The sequence below is a fragment of the Vombatus ursinus genome, unplaced genomic scaffold, assembly GCF_900497805.2.
Source record: "Vombatus ursinus unplaced genomic scaffold, bare-nosed wombat genome assembly UNPS02014802.1, whole genome shotgun sequence".
In the NCBI taxonomy this organism is placed as follows: Eukaryota; Metazoa; Chordata; class Mammalia; order Diprotodontia; family Vombatidae; genus Vombatus; species Vombatus ursinus.
This window is the reverse complement of record NW_020954580.1, coordinates 27215589-27238767: the sequence shown is the minus strand read 5'-3', so window position 1 is coordinate 27238767 and position 23179 is coordinate 27215589. Positions and strand designations below refer to the sequence as shown.

Genomic DNA, 23179 nt, shown 5'->3' with positions numbered 1-23179 from the left:
GCAAGTCATACCAACCATCTCTATTTCCCTTTGGGTGACCTGCAAGTTTTAATTCTTTGGAAACGAAATATTACATGTTTCATGTTTCATGGCCATGTGAAGTAAAAGAATACTGGTGCTAAAAAAAGATGGACTTTTGTTACAGGGAACAGCTTGGGATCATGAAAACCATAGGGAAATTTCCCAAATGCAATTCAGCCCATTTTCCTCCATCTATTCAATTCTGTGCCCAGTGGACTATGCTATCTGAAGCACCTGTCCAAAATATCTTTACTGATAGATCACCTCTACTAAATGAATAGCACAAATAATGGTAATAGCTGATATTTAAGTATAGTACTTTAATATCTGCTAAGCATTTTGCAAGCCTGATCTCATATGATCACACCAAGCCTCTGAGGTAGATGACTACAGGCAGTAATATATTGCATACATGAAGAAGTTAAGCAACTTACCTGTAGTCATGCAGCTAATTAAGTAAAGGAGGTGGGATTTGAACTCGGGCCTCTCCAGCCTCCGAGTCAGCACTCACTCCACTACATGACACCGCCTATCAATTCAAAAGCACAAGCTCTCTTGTCACCCAGTAATGCTGCACACAAAAGAAAACATACATAATAACATGCAGGGGCAGCTTGATGGCACAGATAGAGCACCAGTCCTGGAGTCAGGAGGACCCAAGTTCAAATCCAGCCTCAGACACTTGACTCTTACTAGCTAAGTGACCCTAGGCAAGTCACTTAACCCTGATTGCCTTTAAAAAAAAAAATGTGCAAAGCAACTTAAAAGGCCTGATGTTTCCTCTCCGTGAGCTTAAGACTGCACAAAGACTTTTAGGACACCCTCTCTGGGCCAAGTATATCAAACAACAGAGATTAAATCAGTGTGGATTTTTATAGGCTACTGATACCTGGATATGAAAATGACTGCTAGTTTTTACAAGGTTACTGACACCATGAGTAAACTATTCCTTTAATATAAAAGGAACTTAGCTATCATATTCTACACAGGAAAGACATGGAAGTCCAAAGTTAATACTTTTGAGATACTACAAAACCTCTTCTGTACACAAGGCTTTACAAGCCAAAACGTGAATTTATCTATTATATTCCTAGTAACATAAGATCTTATAGTTTAAAAATAGATATCCTTCCCAAAAAAACATTTGACTGTTTCACAGCCATTCAAATACTAGTGAATGTTTATAGTATCAGTTACATATCTACTGAATCAGAGGTGACTTTTTTTAATTGACACGGACTTCAATAGAGACATTTGAAGTCTAGAGCTATGCTCTCAGCAATGCTCATACTGGAGTATGAGCCCCACTATGACCAAGCTAAAAGCCTCATTTATATAATACTAACAAAAAGACAAGTTCCTATTTTTTTTTTTTTGAAAAAATGTTAAACATACCTTCCAAGGGCATCAAATGTCCTTGAGTACAGGACATATGCCCCTCTATTGGAATGTGTACAATTCTACTGCCATCTACAGCACATATTCCTAAAATTTCCTAGGAAGCAAGAGAGAGACAGAGAGAAAATGAGAGAGACAGAATGAGAGGGACAATGAGAGAATGAATGAGAAAGAATGAGAGAAACTTGGCAGGAAGATCTACAGTTGACAAGGAAATCAGTTACATAGGCCTATATAGGAAGCAACCTACACATACCTCTATCGGTGACAAGAACTGTAGGGTACATTTACAGCATTGTTCCTATGGGCTCAGCAAACTACAGACTTAACACTAGTGAAGGACAAGGGGAAAGGAGAAAATAAACGTATTATCCACACTTTGTTACTACATTTGTTTAGACGCTAAGCATGTTTATATTTTTAAAACTAAGTACATAAAACTATGTACTTATATTTATATTATTCATATAACATGGCATTGGGTCCTTTCTGCTGACGTAGAATCATTCTTCCCTAAGGAACAGTAAATGGGGCCATTATGCCAAGGGAGAAGGAGAAAGCAAATCTTCCATGCTGCTAGTTGCTAGACAGTCTATTGGGGAGATGATTCTGCCAGCTGGTGCTAAAAAGAAAAACAAAAACAAACCCAGACATGACTCACACTATATTCAAACATCTTATTATGACCAAGGCAAAACAGGCAAAAACATAACTTTTTACAAGAGTGCTTGACCTGGAGTCAGAAAGACCCGAGTTCAAATACAGTCTTAAACACTTACTAGTTGTGTGACCCTGGGCAAATCATTTAACTTCTGTTTGCCTCCGTTTTGTCATCTGTAAAATGGGGATAACACCACCACTTAAATCAGAGTTGCTGTGAAGATCAAAAGAGGTATTTGTAAAGCCCTTAGCAGAATACCTGGCATATGGTGACAGCTTAATAAATGCTTGTTCCGTTTCTCCCTTCTTTTGCTAGATTTTGTATACCCTTACATATGAACATATTTCCTCCTTCAATAGAATTTAAACTCCTAGAAGAAAGGGACTCTTTAACTTCTGTCTCTGTATCACCAGTTGCTGACACACAGTTTTAGTAAATGCTTATTTTGATTGATTACTACACTACTGAGTCAAGCTATATATTGCCCTTTGAAACTTCTTGCCTGCCCTTCAAATTTAATTTAAGCAGATTTTACTTTTGTGAAAAACGCTGCCTTTGTTTTGTATGGGTTGTAAACTGATTTGCCCCGTAAACTGATTTTGCAAGCCAAAGCATTGATTTTACTCCTACCAAAACAATATACCTGTTGAGTTAAACTTCAAAGACATTAAACACCACCAAATGTTTCCCTAACGCATGAAAACCTAGAGGTTTGTTAAAGGAGAAGTCACCTACTCGTTTCTTTAATTATCACTGTTGTGGTATTAAAGAATCAGAAAAGTCTGAATTAAGTGGCTAGCAATTCCAAGGGGCATTTCAGATCAGTGAAGTCTGGTGAATAACGACATCAATGATTGGCCAGTAGCTGCTTCAACATTCAAGTCCCACAATGACAAAAAGAATTCTCAATAAAATAGAAAGTTTGTATTATATTTTAGTAAATGTTTACTTTTAACTAAATGTCCATGGATCATATGGATCGACTGGACACTTAACTAATCTTAGATCTGCTGTTGTAAGAAAAACTAAAAGAACAGAGGCTATCCATGGATAAAGGCAAAAGTCTTCCTTGAAACAACATCTGGGATGCTTAAATGTGACTTTTCTAACAACTTCTTTTCTAAAAACTTTCTTCTTTGTGGGAATATTTCAACAGATCTGTGGTTTCATCAATGGGGCGGGCAAGTCCCTCCACTGATTCAGATCACAACTCCTCTACACCTGAGTAGATGATTTCATGAGTTGCTGAGGCCAAAGACTTCTCACCTGCTGCCCCATGTTTTGGTGATGAGTATCTCCAAGCTTAGCCAGGTGGGTCCTCAGAGGACAGTCCCGTCGTACTAGAAGCTTTTCCAGACCTGACAGGGCTTGCACTCTGCTGGCATAGCCTTCAGGAACTCAGGGTCTCTTCCACCTGCCATGAGTCCATTAAAAGCCTAGTCCTTTAGTGGACATTGTCGGAACTCACCTCTGAAATCATAATGGAAATCAACGGGGAAATAATTCAGTATGCAAATTTTAGCTTTATACACTTTTCAGGAACATCTCTGCTTACAAGGTCCTCCTTACCCAGTTTCTTGATTTTGCCACTAATCAGCTACATGTCTACATGATACCCACATATCCAGATGAAAACTGAAAAATTTAAGTAAATTCCTGAGCACCAAGTTTTATCTATTTGGTGCTAAAATGTCTTGATATTCTAAATACCTGTCTATTTGGTTTAATTGTTCAATTTTCAAATGAACATTTGCTATCACAAATGTAAACTTACTCTGTATTTTTTTTTAAACAAAAAACGCTTATTTACCTCATGTACATGTAAGTCTTAAGTGTCTGAGACATTAAGATATAGTGGACAGAAGAAAAATCTTGTCTGGAAGATCTCAGAAGCTAGTCATCCACATGTCCCTGGGCAATTTAACTCACTGGGCCTTAAGTTTCCTCCAGGTGGCTGGACTCAACTTCCCAGATCCTTCCCAACTCTAAATCTATTATACTATTATTAGAATAATAAAGATAGAATAGTCATATTTCTCTGCTCTTACTTCCGCATACTGGATATCACTCTTTATATGTATACTTAAATAGCAAGCTATATTTTTCAATCTCTTATTTGAAGAGAAACTTCACTTAATTGCTCAAGACCTGTTATCTTAGCTTTCTCTCCCTAAAAATTGGTATGGCAGCTGTCAGTTAACAAAAGCAATAAGAATAATAATAACGACAATGATCATCATCATCATCATCTCCCTTTAAATTATCACAGGGTCACAAACCTACAGCCAGAAGGGATCTCAAAAGCCAACAAACCCAAGTCTCCCATTTTACAGATGAGCCCAAGTGAGCTGATCTCACCTAACGTCACACAGGCAAAGAGCAGAGCTGGGGTTTGAACCCAGAGTCTCTAACTCCAGGTCATAAACCATCTCAGATCAACTTTCTCAAGATGTTTGTGAGAGGAAGCAAAAAGATGCTTTATTTTGAAAAGAAACAAAAAAAATCTGCAGACTCAAAGCTAAAAAGTTCTACAGTTAAAACGTATACGATGTTATCACAAGATGTAAGTACCTTTAGAAACAACAAATTTAAAAGCACCAATATCTGTGTTTGGAATCCATGTTATTTACAAGTAATCATCTATTCCCACCTCATGATACACGCACTAAGTATTTTCTTTAGGATTGGTTGCTTTGACAGCACAAATATGAGCTCATAGCTACAAGCTTCTAATTGTCCTGCACACTCTCCCCACATTTCACAAATCACCTTTAACACAAAGCAGAGCCTCCATCACTTTAAGGGGCTACATCTGAATGCCCTTCAAAAGGCTCTGATGAATAAAGGTGAGTGCATTTCTAACTACAGCATCTGCTCTTATAAGAAATTGCTACGTGGGACAAGGATTTAAATATACAACTCTTGTCAGAATATCAATATTCTTTGTTCCCTGTTGGAGTTTCTGGAAAGAAGACAAGGGAAAGAGACATTTCTAAGTATAAAAATGCCTTTTCTGGAGCAGGCTCCTCTTTAACCAAAATTCTCCTATTTAAATGTAAATCCTCAACCTCTTCTGATCTGGGTGAATTTACAATGTTCTTTTTGTAAACAAAAACATAAAAATAAACCACTTCATGAAATTAGACTCATTTAGGGTCTCATAAGTAATAACATCTGAGATTTTTTTTCAAAAGCTTTATATAGATGAAAATAACTTTTTGTAATGGATTTAGTACTAAAAAGGTACATGAATTAAAATATTGTCAAATCATATTTTATATATTTATATCTTCTCCCCTTTTGCATAGATGCTACAGCTTACCATAGGGGTAGAAAATTATGCAGCGAAATTATGCTGGCTACATTAACCACGGAATATTATCTTTCTTCGGGGTGTCAAGCTATAAACCAATAGACTTGACATTAAAAGAACACAGAATCATTTAAACATAATGATTTTACATGAAATTCCTATTGGCAAGTTTTTCTGTTAAGCATAGTGGAAAGAGCATTAGATTTGCAATCAGAGGTTGGGAAACCTGTCCAACACTTACTAGCTGTATAACCATGGGGAGGTCACAGACTCTTTCGCTGTACTTCAGGTTCCTCAACTATAAAATGGGGAAAATATGACCTGTGATATCCCCTGCACAAGAAGGTCATGAAGAACTAAGAGGACGTTTGTAAAGTTGTTTGTAAAACCTTAAGTACTACAGAAGATAACGATACTTGGCCCTGTAATTTAACTGGCATAGCAAACTCTGGGACAAGGACATGTTCTCTAGTAGTTCAGCCAGCACCTCCCTCCATCACAGCACTAAGAGGTGAAGTGACTTCACCAGTATTACAGGTGGTATGTCTGAGAGGAGACGCGAGCCCAGCTCTTCAATGCTATACCATGCCGCCTGTCCTAAGAGTCAACTATTAAGTCACAACTTTTCTTGCTACATTTCTTATTGTTAAATGCTACCCTCCTGTATCTCCTCTCTGTCCTGGAGTGTTAACAGAGGGTAATAAGTAAAAAGAATAACAGACTTTGACCCAGGAACCAGGATTCCAGTCTCAGCTTGTCACAACTGTGACCTTGAACAAATCATAGTCTCCCTCTGGTCCTCAGTTTCTTAATCTGTAAAATTGGCATTTTTTTAACATAGCATATAATACTTCCACTAATACTTCACACTGCTGTTGTAAGGAAAATGCTTTGTGGATTTTCACTATAAATACATTGGTCTTCAGTTGCTTTTCCTAGCTCTAAGACAAGGGTTCTTAATTTTTCTAGAGTCTGGACCTTTTGGCAATTTGGTAGAGCCTATGGACCCCTTTTCAGAACAATGTCTTTAAATACATAAAATTAAAAGAAAACCCCACTAATCATATTGAAATCCAGCCATTAAAAAAAACTTTTTTTTTAAAGTTCACAGGCCCTAAGACCATCTTAGGAGACAAAGAAAAATAGCATCACTATCTTAACTTCCAGGCCAAAACTGGAATATTACCTATTTTCCAAACCCAACATTTCCCACCTCAATGGCTTTGCACAATTAGTTCCTCCCTACCCCAAAATGGATTCCCTCCTAACCTCTACTGAACAGAAGCTATGATTTGACTCCAGGTTCAATTCAGGTGCCATGTTTTGCTGGGAGCCTTTCTTACTCACATTACTTTATATTTACTTATCTGTGCACATGTATCCTCTCAGCAAAATGTAAACACTCTGAAGGAAAGGACTTTTATTTCTGTCCTGGAATCACCACTGCATAACACAAAGCAGTATTAGATATTTAACAAGTTTCTGTTTAATTAAGTTGAAAACAAAATATCATGAAGTCAAAGGGATCAATAAACCCCTGGAGTTTCTCTTCATGCAGATAAACTGACGATAGCCAGTATAAGTACAATGGTCCTCATCAGTATGATCTTGTCTTTGAACAAGTCAGTAAGTCACATTACAGGGCATATAAAGGAGGTTAAATTGACCAATTTGGGATCTCCCTCCCCCCAAAAAAAGTGAGAGAGAGAGAGAGAGAGAGAGAGAGAGAGAGAGAGAGTGTGTGTGTGTGTGTGTGTGTGTGTGTGTAAGAGAATGAAAGATTAATGAGTTCCTAGTAAATTTAAAACGCTTAAAAAGAGCAGAGGTGTTCATTTCAGAGTCAGAAGGAAACCTCAGTAGACTATCCAGTACATTATGAGCCAGCATGGATAAGTAAAAGTCAAATCAAACTAAGTTCATTTACCTTGTTGACAGAGTTACTAGACTAAAACATGAGAATGCCTTAGATTCACCAAGAAATTTGACAAAAAAGTGATATACATTTCAGTTAGTTTAGAACTACTTGACCAACAAGGCTCTAAAACTATTAACTAAAGGGTGGATATCAACCTAAGGGGAAGTTCTCCAGGACCTTCTCTAGAACACTAGAGGGCTCTTCCCTTGCTTGCTTGACATTTTTATCAATGACTCAAAGTAAAGGATCACTAAATTAGCAAATGACAAGAAGTTAGGACAAATAACTAACAGATGGTGGAGCTGAGATCCAAAAAAACTTATCAACAATCAATAATTGCTGATTGCCCAAAAAAGCATTCAATTGCATGATACCACTAAAACTACATAGTTTAAGATAGGTACACATGTCTGAGAGCAACCACAAACACGGCTCACAGAATCTCAGTGAGTCAAAAAGACCTCTCATGCCATCTCGCCCAATCCATAACTGAAAAAGAATAATTTTTGCAACATATCCAAAAGCAGGCATCCAAATTTTGCTTGAAAACCTTCAGGGAGAGGAAACTCACTATCTGCCAAGGCAGCCCATTCTAATTTAGCTCTAATCATTAGAAGATGTTTCCCTCTATCAGGCCTAAATTCATTCTCTGAAAGTTTCATGGATTTACCTTAACTTTACACTCTAGAGGCAAGTGGAACAAGCTAATCTCTCTTCCGTGTGTCAGTCCTTCAAACACTATAGTTCCCTCCTCTACCCACTGCCCCCAAGGACCGGCAGTCTTCTCTCCTTCAGTCTACTTGGCTAGAAGGTCTTTCAACCAAGCTTCAAACGTAATCAATGCCCTTCAGTTTTCAGACTGCCCTCATCTTGACCCTCTCCAGTTTGTTAATGTTCTTCCTGAAATGTGGTACATAGAAATGAACACAGAGCAGGGCTTCTCAGCAACCCTAGACTTAGATCAGCAGTTGTCAAAGTATGGTCCGTTTACCCCAGGAGCCTCCAAGACCCTTTTTCAGGGCGACCTACGTAGGTCAAAACAATTTTCACAATAATAGTAAGAATATATTGAAAATACTCCCTTTTCCAACTATATATCTGTGTAAGACCAATTTTTTTTTTTCCCCACATACTTCAACAGATTGAATGTAGAAGCAGATAAAAGCATCCACCTATCTTCCATCAGGTCAAACGCTAAAAATTTTTGCAGAAATATTTAAAATAATGCCACTCAGTAAATTTTTTTTGTTTCGGAAAATTGTTATTTTTCGTAAAAAATGTTATTTAACATGTAGAGTTTGTTGTTATTTTTAAATGAATTAATATTTTTAAAATTTATCAGATATTTATTTCTAATATAGTAAATCTTCTTAGATATAACCCACATAAACAAAAGCTATCTGTGTAACTGTTCTCTTTAAGAACATAAAGGGGTCCTGAGACCAAAATGTTTAAGAACTGCTGACCTAGACAATCTTCCTCTTAAAATGCTGCAAAAGACAGAATGAGCTTTTTTTGGCTGCAGCACAACACTGCTGACTGATTCTGAGTTTGCACTCCACCAAAACTTCTATTTTTTTTTTCTTCAGATTTACTGGGAGTCCTACCTTTTTCATCTTGATTTGTGAAGTTGTATTGTTTAACTCAACCATAAAATTTTACATTAATCTCATTAAAATTCTATCCCGGATTCAGCCCAATATTCAGTTCAGTCTTTTTCCATGCCGATTATCATCAACATCCTTTTCGTTATGGCTTAAGGCCAATCCCCGATATAGCTGAAGAAGCGCACGCATGACACACAGTGCCAGAGATGCAAAGGCATCACAGTACAGTACAGTACAGGAAAGTTAAACGGCCACAAATTTAAAACTGCAGAGGTCCTGTGAGTCCATCAAGCCCCATCTCCTCATTCTGGTACCTTAGGAATCTTAAGCCAAGAGAAGTTAAGTCACAGAATCAGGGACAAGAGGTAAAGATGAAAAGAAGATCTGTAGGTTTTTCCATATCTGAATGAATCCCTTGGTTTCTGTTTTGAGGTCAGGTCCTCCCACTCCAAATCCAGCATTCTGTGTATCAGACCATGCTGCAAGACTAGCAAACTCACATTCCAAAAGTACCTAAGTCTGGTCTAAAACATCTGATACTGGCAGTTCATTCCAAGACAAAATTCGGTGGTGTCAAATTTTTAGTTTTCGTTCAGCTTTACTCTTTTCCAGACTATCAAGAGTATAAAATAATCTCAAAAGTCATTTAACTTCTCCACTCCCATTTGCCTCATAAGTAAAATGGAGCTGTACTGCGTACTATGATCCCCAAGTTCCCTTTCAACCCTAACTTCATATAATTCTATCAAAACAGTCCCGATGGAAATTCCTACATTTACTTCAATGGTGCTACCTATTGAGGAATCACACAAGGAAAGGAATATGGCCAGGAGAACAATTTATACAGTGACCGCAATAATTTAGAGGGAAAAAAAACTGAAAGACTCCAGAACTCCTGACCAATGCAGGGACCAATCATGACTTCAAAAGACTTATGATGATGCATACCTGCTATCTCCTTTTGGCAGAATGAGGCATCCATTTTCAGATTATGGCCAATGGGCTGCTTTGTTTCACTTCACTATATCTATTTGTTACGAGAGGATTTCTATGGGGAAATGGAGGAGAGTTTTCTAGGTAGTGACCAAGATTACAAAAACAAAAGCATCAACAAATGATTTTTTAAAAAAATATACATTAGAAAAATGGTTAAGGGGACACAAACAAACATGGCAGTATTGTAACTACCACATTAAATTTAATACACATTTCAAAAACTATGTAACAAGAGTTCATGATTTCATATATAATCCTTTTTGTTCTTTTTATACTGAAATGTGAATGTTTACACTAAAAAAATTTTTAACTTAAATCTATACAACACATTAAACAAAAGAAAAAACAAGTCAGATGAAGGCTTCGCTGAAGGCTTCAAATGGAGGGTGGATGGCCACTCATTTGGGATGTGGTTCTGGGAATTCTTACCCAGGTGCTGGGTAAGAACTGGGCAGCCCTTTATCCTCCCTTCCAGGTCTGAGATTCTGTGAACAATTCATTTGTATCTCTTTTTAAAACCTAACTTGATCATAGACTCACAGATTTAGAGCTAGAAAGGACCCTAGAAAGTCAGGGGGTCCAATCCCCTCAATTTGACAGAGAAGGCAATGGAGACTCAGAGTTTAAGTGATCTGCCCAAGGTCACACAACCAATGAGCATCTGAAAATTTGAAACCAGGTGTTCCTGACTAAGTAATGCACTCTGTCCCTTACCTCCTCACCCACCTTATTCATTCTACTCTAAATGACATTTAACTTTTTCTAAAAATTAAATACACTCTCAAAGAATGCAAATTAGCCACTATTGGAGGATAATCAAAAGAATGTGCCACAGACTATAAAAACAATTCCAAAAAATAAGCTTCAAAAAAAGCATTAAGCAGTATCAGCACCTCTGAAATAAGCATTGTCTGGAAGGAAACACTCATTTAGATGCTGAAATTCTGATATTTGTCTCAAAAGTTACTGTTATGCTCTCAAAATCCATCATAGGCATATATTTCAGAGTCCCCTTAGTGGCCTCCAGAATAAAAATTTGCATTAGAAAAGTTAAAATGACAAATTTAACAAGTTATTACTGAAAATAAAGGTAATTGCAAAATGCATTATAAATACTATTAACATGTTCATAGGCATAAAGAACACGGACAGGCACAATACGTTTAAAGTCTAATATTTTAAGTTCTACTTCTAACTTATTACCAGTTGAACGCTCTAAGAAAAAATCTCTCATGATATATATAATTTTCTTCTCAAAGTTCACTGTTTAAGGAAGATTATCCGACAAAAAAAAAAAAACACAAAACAGGAAATGGCTAATTCTAATGCCATACAAAACATTTAAACAAAAGCTACTAGCAACCAGACTTCATTACTCCATAATTAACTAGAATATGGAAAGTAAAATTATGAGAAGGCAAGGATAACACAGCAGCAAGAAAAAGAAGGCACTTCTGATTACAAAAAGATTTAAGTCTTGGTGGAGGGTGGGGGTAGAGAACAAAAGGGAAAGTAGAGCTTCAGCTTTCAGGTATAGCTACGTGACTTTTAGTATGACTGACTCTGGAAACATAAAAGGAGGGTTCCTATTCCATTTTACTAAAGGAAAATCCTGGATATGGTTTACTTCATTTTAATACACAATTTCTTTGTGCATATTTACAATGTTTCTCACACACGCAATACAAAACTGCAATTATGTACTAACATACTTGGATGTCATATGTAATAGGACAGTTGTGCTTGACCATAGTACCCTACATAAAACAATTCACATTTATAGGAAAATTCTTTCTTTGCTATGACCATGAGGCAAGTAGTGATAATATTCCCATTTTACAGATGAAAAGTTAAATTATTTGCCTAAGATTAAACAATACCTTATCATACACCAAAACCAACAAAAAAATGGATGAATGAAAAAGCATTTATTAGGCACCCATATGCCCATCACCATAAGGAAGTCAGAAATAGATTGCTATTAGACAATTTAATAAAGTATCTGGTAATCGGAAAAAAGAGGAATTAGTACATGGATTCCTCAATCCTTTCATTCATTTGACACTTATTTATTGAGCATCTACTACATAATAGGCATCAGACGGACATGAGCACAAATTAAAGACAATCCCTGGCTTCTGAGAGTTTGCAAACTGGGAGATGAGAGGAACACAACTATACTACAATGCAGAATATAAAACAAATGATAAAATGTTCCAACAAATAATCCCGAAGCCCATTTTTACATTGCATATTACACAGGGATTTAAATCAATCATGAATGTTTTTGCCATATTTGTTTAAAATGAGGTGGTAATCAAATTTTTTAAATCAGGAAGGAAAAAAACAAGAAGAACTGACCATGCACACAGCACATAAAAATGTAACAGAAAGCAGTTAACATCCATTTAACTATTCTGTGATGATGAAAAGTACTTCTCACCAACTCTGGAGAGTAGAAACTATCAAGGTTGACTACTGGCCATTTGATTCCCTGACTCTACCACTTTTAATGCCAAGAATTTCCTCACACCACCAGCAGTCCTTCACCTCCATCTACAACTGTCTGGTCTCAATTCAACCACTGGCAGAAAGGAACACAATTTGCAGATAACTGGTTGATCATACATAGTATTTATCATCAAAATTCAAGCCTCATTTAAGGTACACCACCATAGAAAAATCCCAAAACATCACCTACAGTGTTATTCCCATTCAAAATTTTAGCCACAAAAAAAAAAAAAGCAATGTTATCAACTACAGATTATAAAAGCACAAAAGTCATATAGATTTAGCCTCTACTTAATTCTACTCAACACTCTACTGCAATAAGAATGGCTCAGGAGCAGGAGCTAAACTGGATGATTTTTTCAGATCTTCTCTTAGGGCTGATTTTTTGAACTCCCTCACCCCCATGCACACATGTGTGTATATACACATACATACACACACACACACAGGCACATGCACAAACATAAACACACACACACAATTGCATATAATTTCCAAAAAGACAATACCTAAAACCATCTGCCTCTATGGTCTCTTCCAGTGACCAATTAAACATATTTTCCTAATGTCAAAACCTATTTTTTCCATCTGAGGCTCTCAAATCACTTGTCTTTTATACAACCACATTCTGAAATAACTAGTCTTCATTTGAGTTACCACTACGTTTATATGCTGTGAGGTTTTCCTCATCTTATACCTTTATCAATATAACATACCCCTATATCCTTTTTCCATCATAGCAAGGAAATCAGGTCCCACTTACTACTACTGATCAAAGCAGAATAACAGGAGCAAGTACAGAAAGAAACACGCAAAGAAAAAATTTTTTAAAGCCAGAAGATCATTCCTCTAGTCGTACAAGTTCCCTTCCAAGGGCAAGTTTAGTCAACATACATCCCAACCATACAGAAATGACAGAACAAGTTGTAGCAAATTACTGCACACAAGATTCAACGTCAACCTTGTCTACATCTAGTCCTCCTCCCTTCTGGCCCATTTACAAGGAGGTATTTGGAAATGAAACATTTTAGTTGGGTTTTTTTGGGGGGGAGGCAGGGGTTGGAACAAAGGGAGGGATGGGAATCAGGAATTGTAGTAGAGACAATTCGAGGTTCAAAGAGAGTGTCATGGAGATAGCAATAAATTAAAAAAACAGGGACTTGATCTGCAAAGATCCTAGCCAACTGAAATAACCTAAGAACACAATCTCTTCTTCCATCAAAAGAAACATTTGCTCTTTTTTCCCCAGTATTTCCTTTCTATAGCAACCAGACCTTTCCAGATTAAATCTGCCTTAAGATCACATTGTGCCTCCATTTCTACTCCCTTGTTTCTTTGCTACAATCAGAAAAAATGACCCCCACATAAAATTTTTTTTGTGGTCCCAACACTACATGTGCATAGCCTCAATAGGCGTGATACGTTTTGGTAATAAGTAAAAATGGCTTTGTCTTTCATTTGTCTGGTCCAGAAAACTGGAAGGATGTCCTCTACTGCTGGGAGGAAAAAGGGGACAAAAATCCATCTAAAATACTTGAAACCATAAAAGGTTATTAACTATCAGGATAGGTTCACATGCAGGTTAAGAGTGTGTGGTTTTCATGTGCAAGTACCATTCACTTATCTTAATTTAATTACTTTTAGGCTTTCATAAAATATATCTACTTAAAGTAGTTTGAGGACTTACCTCAAATAAGTTTGACTATTAAACTGTTAATACCTCTGAGAATTTAGAGTACACGTTAAGACTAACAGCTTCTTTAGGTAGAGAACTAAATAGGAGTTTTAGATTATGGTAAAAATTACGGGTAAATTAAAAGGACTAATAATAATTATAATGGGATTGCCTCCACTACCAGAATAATGGAAACCACCTTTGAGGATGCAGTTTTACTAGGCAAAAAGAGAAAATTCAATTATGCAATTTCCATTACCAAAATGTCAAAAATATCCTGAGTTATAATTTGAAACTAATAACAAATATGGTTTTAATGTTAAAAAAAATTAGCACAGAGTTATTTTCAACTACCTACAGATTTCTCATCCATATCTGCAACACTACCTTCAACGTGGCATGAGACCCTCACTTGGCCTGAGTTTTCTCTAGACTGCTGATTTTATCATCTTCTCAATCTGCAATACATAGTCATACACTAACTCAACAGGCTTGAACTAAGTTCAAATCACACAAATTGTCTTAAAAATTCAAACATGAATGGAACTCAGGTTCTAAGTTTCTTCAACCCACACTGAAATTTATCACCCCCCACACCCATCTTATTCACAAACTTACAAACCCATGCTATATACATGAATGGAAATTCTCCAAAAATCAACTTATATTTTGACCTACACCAAAAACTACCAAGGAAGAGTTTCAACTTTTTTCACCTCAGCTAGTCTCAAATCTGATCCCATGCTATCAGCTATGTATGTGCACCATTACCCATCCATGAGAGCAAAATAGTTTACAAATATTTTAGGCTTTCTGTATTTTTCGCGCTAGGTAAGGAGGGAGGGCATGTGGAGGAAAAGAAGTATGGCGAAGGAGTTCTTTGTCATCACATTTCCATACCTCTAGAGTTTCTATCAAACCCAATACCTTATTCTAAAATGGCTGCCACCATGGCCTACTCCTGGGCAAGGGGAAAAAAAAAAGAAGAAATCTTAATGGAAATTAACATGAAGCAATATTACAAAAATTTAAAAACCAAATACATCTGATACTAAACATCAACTTATTAAAAATGTTAATTATTTTGATAAAATGTGCAGAAATAACAATATAAAAATGTTTCCATTCTTTAACTATAAAAAGGTTTGGTTAAGTCAGTTGAAAATCAAAATGTTAAAGAATTTAATTAGCTTCATAGAAGTACTAGAGCATTAGGAAACTTAACTCAGATTATGTAACCTTTCCCTACAGTCTCAATGTGATAGCAATTGGTAACACTATCTCCCACAGGCTATAAAATCAAATGCTTCAGAACTGGGGAGGTGAGAACTTAAAGTGGATGTCTAGTTTTCCTAATATAGGAAAACAATTTTGCCCACAGTACCTGAAAAGATGGCCAAAGGGTTTCAATCCCTTGAAAAAAAGGCATTACTAAAATGGAGATTAAAGGACTGAATTTTTCAGGAATTAAGCTCCTATTCATTAGTTTTGCTAATAAATTGTTTTAATAAGACAAACTGGTAATGTCCAACTTACTAATCTCTAATGGTGAATAACCCCAAACAACTGTGCTAACAGTAATTAAATGTTCACAAATATTAAACTTAGACTTTATGTGTACTCTGAAACCATTCAGTATTACTTGTTCTTAATTCTGGGGGAAAAAAAAACACACTATTAACCTGAAAATATTTTTCAAATAAAAAAATGTGAGTTAAGTTTATAGCTACTGAAACCCTGCAATGGAACTACATAAAAAAGTTAGCTGAAAATCTGCTCTATGTATCTGCAGACACAGGGCATGGTCTTACCTCTCGTCCTCGCCATCAACAAGGGGTGTGGTCAATGGCAGCACCTTCAACGGGAAAAGAGAAGCTGAAGCTGCTATGGCACCTCCACTCCCATCAGAGACCGAGGCCAGGCCCCCGCTGCTTTCCCCAGTGACAGGCTGAGGTACGCCAACTACAGCGTGCTCCACAGGATGCCTGGCTTCTTCACTCTGGCTTCCAATGGACTGAGTTACTGACTGTGTGGGGAACTGAGTAGAACTTAGAGGGATCTGCTGCGTCACAGGCAAATTTATGTTAGCTGCTACCAAAGGAGGTTGACTAACGCTCTGAACCAAATTCCCATTTTGTATAGCTGAAGTTTGTGCTATATTCTGAGGTGGACCCAAGTTTGTAGGAGCAACTGGTATTGCAGGAGGGACAGCAGAACCAACTTGATTTGCAGCAGGGATATTGCCGGCAGAAGGTAATGGACTCACTGCAGGCAACTGCTGATTTGTTATTCCTTGAGCTACAGATTCTGCTCCTTGAGTCACAGGTTCTGTTCCTTGAGCTTGGGACTGTACAGTTACCAAGTTACTTTGAGGTGCCATGACCAACTGCGGAGGAAGATTTGACACACTGGCTTGAATTCCCTGAATGACGGCAGGCTGAGAAGGCGGAGGTGTCACCTGGGTCACAGCAGCCGGCTGTGGCACCACAGCTGGGATGTTCACTTGCTGACCAACACTCACAACTTGACCACTAGTAGCTCCAGGAGGCATTGCTGGTTGGCCATGTCCAACAGGCTGGCTCAGTGCCCCTGCAGGCTGTGCCTGGACTGCGGTAGACTGCACTAAAGGCTGAATGCTCTGTGGCTGAGCAACAGGCATCACTGGGGCTGCTCCCACACCTGCAGAACTTGGTGGGACAGGGGGCACTGGTGTTTGGAGAACTTGTTGATGCTGAACATACTCTGGTAGAGAAGCAGCGACAGGATTTTGATTCACTGGCTGAACATGGCCTGGGGCCACCTGGGTAGCCACCGTTTGTTGCTGCTGTCCATACTGTAACTGCTGCGGTGCTACAACTGGCAAAGGGGTCTGCACCAGAGGAGCCGTCTGAGAATAGGACAACTGGGGTTGAGCCAAGCTGGAAACAGGAGGCTGCTGGCCTAAAGATGGTGGTACACCAACGAGGTTAACTGGGGTCGACTGAATGCCAGCCACAGCACTTATGCTGGCCTGCAGAGGAGGCTGACCTCCCTGCTTTTGTGGAGTATAGGTCAGCTCTTGAGAATGCAACTGCACCGGGGCAATCTGTGACTGAGAAATACTCTGTGGTAGACTAGCTGCTGAAACACTCTGTGCACCAGGACTACTACTGAAGTCCACCGGCTGCGGGGCCACACCTGGGAGGGCTGGCTGCTGCTGGACCACAGCAGGGGCCCCCATCTCTCCACTCCCCACACTCTCTGTGTAGTGACTCAAGGTGCTCACATTACTGCTAACTGAACTCCCACTAGTGCTCTCCCTTTCAGAAGTCACTTCAACTGGGTTTTGTTTTACGGTCTCCACCACTTTGTTTACTGCTACTCCTTCTGTAACTGCTACGGGATTTTCTTTTTCATAGAATTCTGTGCAAGTCCACCTACCCTTTTTAAAGGGTTCAGAACTAGAATCTAATTTCACAACTCTAAACCTCGATGTGCCAGCTGCTGGTTGTTGCTGCTGAGCTGAAACAGATCCCACAGCCATTCCTGCAGCTGGGGTAGGAACATTGTTAACAGAAGAATTAGTACCATTGCCCATGCCACTTAGGATATTCACATTAACACTGCTGCTAGCTCCAGGCACAGCATTTACACCAGCAGTACTTATAATGTTACTTGAAGGTACATTAACATTGCCAGGAATGCTGTTTGTCACGTTAGGATTAACACTACCCATTGCAGTAACGTTAACGTTATTTATTGTACTAGTGCCAGCAACCGAATTTATACCTATACTGCCAGGAGTATTTGTATTGCGGACATTAGTCATTTGAGATGCAGGTGTGCCAGTGGATGATACAGCAGAAGTTGGTGCAGCTGGTAAAACACTGTCTGAACTTCCAGCTGTGGAGAGTTTTCTAGACACTGGGCTTGGGGGTGGCCCTCCAGGAACAGCCGCGCTGACACCGGCATGGGATGGATGGTGGTGCCCATGGTGAAGGTGGTGCCCGTGGTGGTGGTGGTGATGATGGAGATGGTGTGGATGAACACTGCCATTGATCACGACATTCTGGGGTGGATGGTGAGGTAAATGATGCTGAGGAAGGTGGGGCTGGTTGGGAGAGACCGCCCCAGGGGTCTCAGCTTCCTGGAAGTTATTCAAAGTCTCCTCTGAGGAGCTCCGTTCCGGTTCCCCCAAGTCAGTGGCCCTGGAAAGGGACACGTCCAGGATCTCGGAGGAGGAGAGGTCCTCCGTGTGGGACTCGTCCAAGTCGTCGTAGCTCTCCGTGTCCTCGGCTATGCTGTTGTTGGAGCTGATGCTAGCGGAGATCTGGGCCGGCGTGACGCTCGTGATCTGGAAGCCGCTCTTCTTCTTCATCTGCGCCCCGCCGGGCGGTGCGGGGAGCTGCGGGGCCTGCGAGAGGAGGTGGAGGCTCTGCGGGGGCGGCGGCGGCGCCGGCCCACCAGCCGCCGCCCCGGGCAGCGGCGCGGGAGGCGCGTAGTCCTCGGCCGAGGCGGCGTGGCTGCCCACGCCGGGGCCCGCGGCGCCGAGCGCGGCCCCGCTTCCGCTGCCGCTGCTGCTGCTGCTGCCCCTTCGAGGGACCGCTGCGGCTGGGTGCGCCATCTTCCGAGCCCCGAGGTCTGCGGCGGCGGCGGCAGCCGTGGCCTCGGGCGGCTGGTGCATTGTGTCTGCACCGGCACAGGGATCTTTGTGTTCACAGCGCAGGAGCCGGAGGCACGGTCCCCGCTCCTCCTCCGCCGCCGGGGCCTTCTGCGCTCAGCGAGCGGAGGATGAATGAGGGTGAACAAGGCAAAAATGGGGGGAAGGGGTGACACTATCGGTCCTCGGCCATTCACTTTTCCTTCTGGTCCTCTCCACCCCCTTTTATACAGTCCGCTTCACTAGGGGAGGAGGGGGTGGGGAGGAGGTAGAGGAAGGAGGCAGGCAGACTGAAGAAGAGGGGAGGGGGGGAGAGAGAGAAATGCCCACGTTATCCGGCCAACTTGGAAACCACCACTACCACCACCACCGCCGCCGCCGCCGACGCCGCCCCCCCCCCGCTGCTGCGCCGCTGCACCACCCTCCACTGCGCCCCCAGCCCCGTCACGGGCCGCCCCCTCCCCCTCCCCCGGCCCAACTCCTTCCTCGCCCCCCCTCCGCCCGCCCCAACCCCAAAGGGCAGCCCCAGGAAAGGCACGCCCGGAGGCCAGGCCGGTGCAGCTAAAAGCCCGGCGTCTCCCCCTCCCCCCGCCCCCTCCCCCACCGCTAGGCTAGAGGCTGCTCCCGGAGGCACCGCCGCCGCCGCGGCTCAGCCGGACACCCGGAGGCTTCGAAGGTACCAGAGCTGAGGGTCGAGGGGGCAAAGGGGGCGGCGGCGGCGGCGGCGGCAGCTGCTGCTGCAGCCGGGAGTGAGGGGGGAGGCCGGTAAGGGGGGAGGGGGAGATACGTACGATCCTCGCACCCAGCCGGGGGGCGGCGGCGGCGACGGCGGCAGGAACAGCGGCGGCCGGGTGGACGGGGGCGGTGGCAGCAGCGGCGGCGGCGGCGGTGGTGGTGGGAGCCCAGGGACCGCTCCATCACTGGCAGCCTCCGAGCCCCAACATCTTCCTCCCTCGGGCCAGCGGAGGGCTGCGATCGCAGCCCGGCGGCTCCCAGTCCTCGGTCCTTGGCCCTCGGGGAGGAGGCGGGCAGGCAGGTCCTCCTCCCGGCTCCCGGGCAGCAGCCAGGGGGCGTGGGGCTCTTCTCCGCGGCGGCGACTTCACCGGGGCCGGAGCTACCCACGGACGGACAGCCTGACTGACTGACGGGCGCCGCTGAATGGAGCAGGAGGTGGGGGCGGCTGGGGAGGGGGAGGGGAGCGGGATGGGGGGGAAGGGTGTCGGGTGCGCCCGGGGGTTAGGGAGGGGGCGGCTGGGGGGGTTGTTAAGAGTGCTCTCCTCCGGCTACCCAGGCTACGCCGTCTTCCCCACTGTCTCTCACAGCATTGGAAGAGGAGGGACGGGCTCCCGAGCCCGGGCGCAGGAGGAGGAGGAGCGTCCGGCGGTAAGAAGAAGAGGAGGAGGAGGAGGAGGCAGCGGCAGCCGGGGGAGGGGGCCGGGGAAGATGGCGTCTGCGCAGGCGCTCTGGCGCCGCAGACATAAAGCCTCGCCTGGCGGGGAGAAGGGGCGGGGCCGGACGAGATAGGGGGGGCGGGGGAGGGTGTGTGGAGAGACGGCGTTCGGGGGACTCGGAGACCAGCCGAGGCAGCCGCCCAGCTCGGGTGCTCTGAACGGAAACTACCGAAGCCTGGAGTCGGGTGGCCCAGGCGCCGGCGCGGTGGGGGCGGGGACTTGGAGATCGGGGAGCGAATCCGGGGCGGACAACGTGATGCTGCCAGTATGGGGTGGGGTGGGGCATGAAGTGAGAGAGGGGGCGCGGGCGCGAGCGGCCGAGGTGTGTCCTCGCTCCCTTCGCTCATGGGGCGTGTGAGTGCGTGCACGCGCCCCGGGGAGGGGGGAGGGGCGCCCTCTGCAGTGCCTGGGGGAGGGGCGGGGTGGGCCGCCGGGCCATGTGCCTGGAGCGGGCCACGGGTAGAATGGGGCTCTTCTCCGCAGCGCAGCGTAGCGGGCACATCACGAGTTCTGCTTCCCAGGAGTCCCTAAGCCACCACATGAGTCAGGCTTTTCTCCCTCCTGTCACCTTCCCCCGGCCTTCCCCGCGCGGAGGATGCCCACGCCTGCCTGCCTGCCTCCCTGCACCACCGCCCCCACTCGGATCTTCCTTCACGCCCCGGGCGTGACGGACGACACCTGGCCCCCGAGCTCCCGCCAAGGGTTCCCCTTTGTGTGCGCCAGACCGCAGCTGCCATGCGGTCCCTTCTCCTGGCGGGCGGTGTGCGGAGGGAGGCGCCGGGACCGTGCGGGCCGCAGAGGTTAGCAGCTGCAGCCGGCATCCCCCTTGCTTTCTGTGTGTCCCTCAGGTGATAGACCTCCACAGGTGGAGTCCATTCTCCTGCAGTGTCCCACGAGAACGGCCTCGATGATGAGAATTCCTAGTACAATATGCATTTTATTGTAATAATGCATTACGATCTTAACAAGATTAGTAACATTTAGTGCCTTAAGGTTTGCAAAGCGCTTTACAACTCTAATAGACATCAAACAAAAAAAATCCTTTAGCAGTAAACCAGATGAATTTTGAGGTATTATTTGGGATCGAGCAATCACATATAAGACGTGGGGAGGGCAGGGAGGTGAGGAAGCACTTCCAATAGGCTCCCCCCTTTTGATTCCTACTACAGTGGGGGAGCTAAAGGTTAAGAACCCAAGTGTAGACGATAAACCGTGAAGAATGACTGAGGGTCGGAAAAATGTGTTTCCACAAGTTCTAGTTAGGAAAATCGTAAGATTTCACTAGGCTATGAAGCTAGTTGTCTCAGTGATCTGGGTACTTGGAAAGGAAGTTTCCCAGAAAGCTCCAGCCAAGGTAGAAATGTCAAGGATCCAAACCAAAGCATTCTTCCCCAAATTTCGTAGTGTTGGAATCAATCCTCTTCCTTGTCCTGGCCCAAAAAAGGCAGAGCTGTATGACCTATTGAGAGAGGATGTTTATTTAGTAACTCTGAAGCTAAAAGTCATATGGAGGAGCTGTGGGAGCCTGAAAAACATGGTCCCCGGTTGAAAGGCAGACTTAGGACTGAGACATCCAGGTATCCAGGTTAACTTCTCTAAATCTCAGTTCCCTTTTAGATGATTTTTAGATGAAGTAAGAATATGTAACTCCTTCGCAATAGCTGTATTTTCAAAATTTCAAATTTCAAAAAATTTCAAAATGAAATATACTGCCCCATAGGCTCAATTATATTTTGAGATGCTTATTCTTGACTTTTGATGGACCTTTGTCAGTGTCCTTTTTCTGCTCCTTTCTCCCCCTCATTCTGCCCCACCTCATAGCTAAGGATTGTTCAATATTCGCTTTTAAGGACTGACCAAATGGAAATATCATATGAACACAAGATTGTATTTTTATATTCACTATCTATGCCTCTGGGTATATTTTTACTTAAAAAAAGAAACTCATCCTTTTTTTTTTTTCATCTCAAAGGCTTTGCAAATGATACTCTTGGTTAATGGCCTTGCTATCAATTTTTGAAATGCAAATCTCCATCATGTTTTTTCAATAGTTTTCTAATGGGAAATGGAAACTATGTTAACTGATTGAAACTCCTCGTGGAATGCAGATAGGCAAAATACAGTTTCTCCAGGCCTTGAGAGAGAAAATATTCCTGCAATCACAAAACATGATCTAGGGCTTTTTTATATGTTACTCAAAACAGAACAGTTTCACAGCACCTAGGGGCCATCTTAACATCATACTAGTATTTGGGCTGAGACAAAAAAGGCCACATAAAACTAAAGTATTAAATTATAACCCAAAGTTAACAGTAGAAACAAGCTACTTAAGTATCCATACAAAAGCATCTACTCCTCTTGACACTACATTAATAAAAGTGAGAGGGTATTCGGAGTACCATTTCTTTAAAAATTCGTTTTCAGACTTCACTGCATGGAAGTCTTGGGTTCCACGAAGTAAACAGAGCTTTCCAAAAAGTAGAATAGGTTGTTTATAAGTTGGTAGGCTGGATCTAAAAGCAAGGTTTTATGACCATGGAGAGGGTGTGATATAGAAGGGCTTTACATTTAGTTATGAGTAGGAATGAATGGCTTCTGAGGACCCTTTCCAACTTTAAGTTGCTGTGATTGTGATTCAATGAATTCTTGTGCTTCATTAAAATATAGTCTGTAAGCCAGGGTCCCATACCTCAAGGTCTCAGGATATAAGCAACTTAAAAAAGATCTACAGCCTTACACACACAAATATGCTTATATTTTCCAGCTGCTATGAATAATAAGCCTTAAAAAGGAGAGGAAGGACCAAGCAGCATGCAGAAAACAGAATACTTAAATCTTGGATTTGACCTCTCAACACTTAACCTAACTTTTTTTTTGCAAATACCTAACTTTTTTTGCAAATACATCCATGTTTTTATGTTGTTTCTCTAGAAAAATGTTAAAATTTCACTATTTTTATCATGAATGTCTAAATTTTTTCAATAACTTTAAT

The 23179-nt window shown here is 42.3% G+C and overlaps 1 protein-coding gene across 4 annotated transcripts in view; it reads right to left on the bottom strand.

The window, feature by feature from the left end:
• The window catches only part of TSC22D1 (TSC22 domain family member 1), a 158650-nt gene extending 139085 nt beyond the window's left edge, over positions 1-19565 (bottom strand). For 2 of the 4 annotated variants that reach the window (XM_027873511.1, XM_027873512.1), the window contains exons 1-2: positions 19528-19565; positions 15909-19026 (exon numbers count right to left, since the gene is read on the bottom strand). In XM_027873511.1, coding sequence (XP_027729312.1) covers positions 15909-18760 — 2852 coding nt within the window. In that variant the 5' untranslated portion in view covers positions 18761-19026; positions 19528-19565. Of the gene's footprint in view, positions 1-3360; positions 3551-15908; positions 19029-19527 lie in introns of those variants that run through there. The other 2 variants (XM_027873513.1, XM_027873510.1) reach the window with 2 other exon arrangements.
• Positions 19566-23179: the final 3614 nt, after the last annotated feature.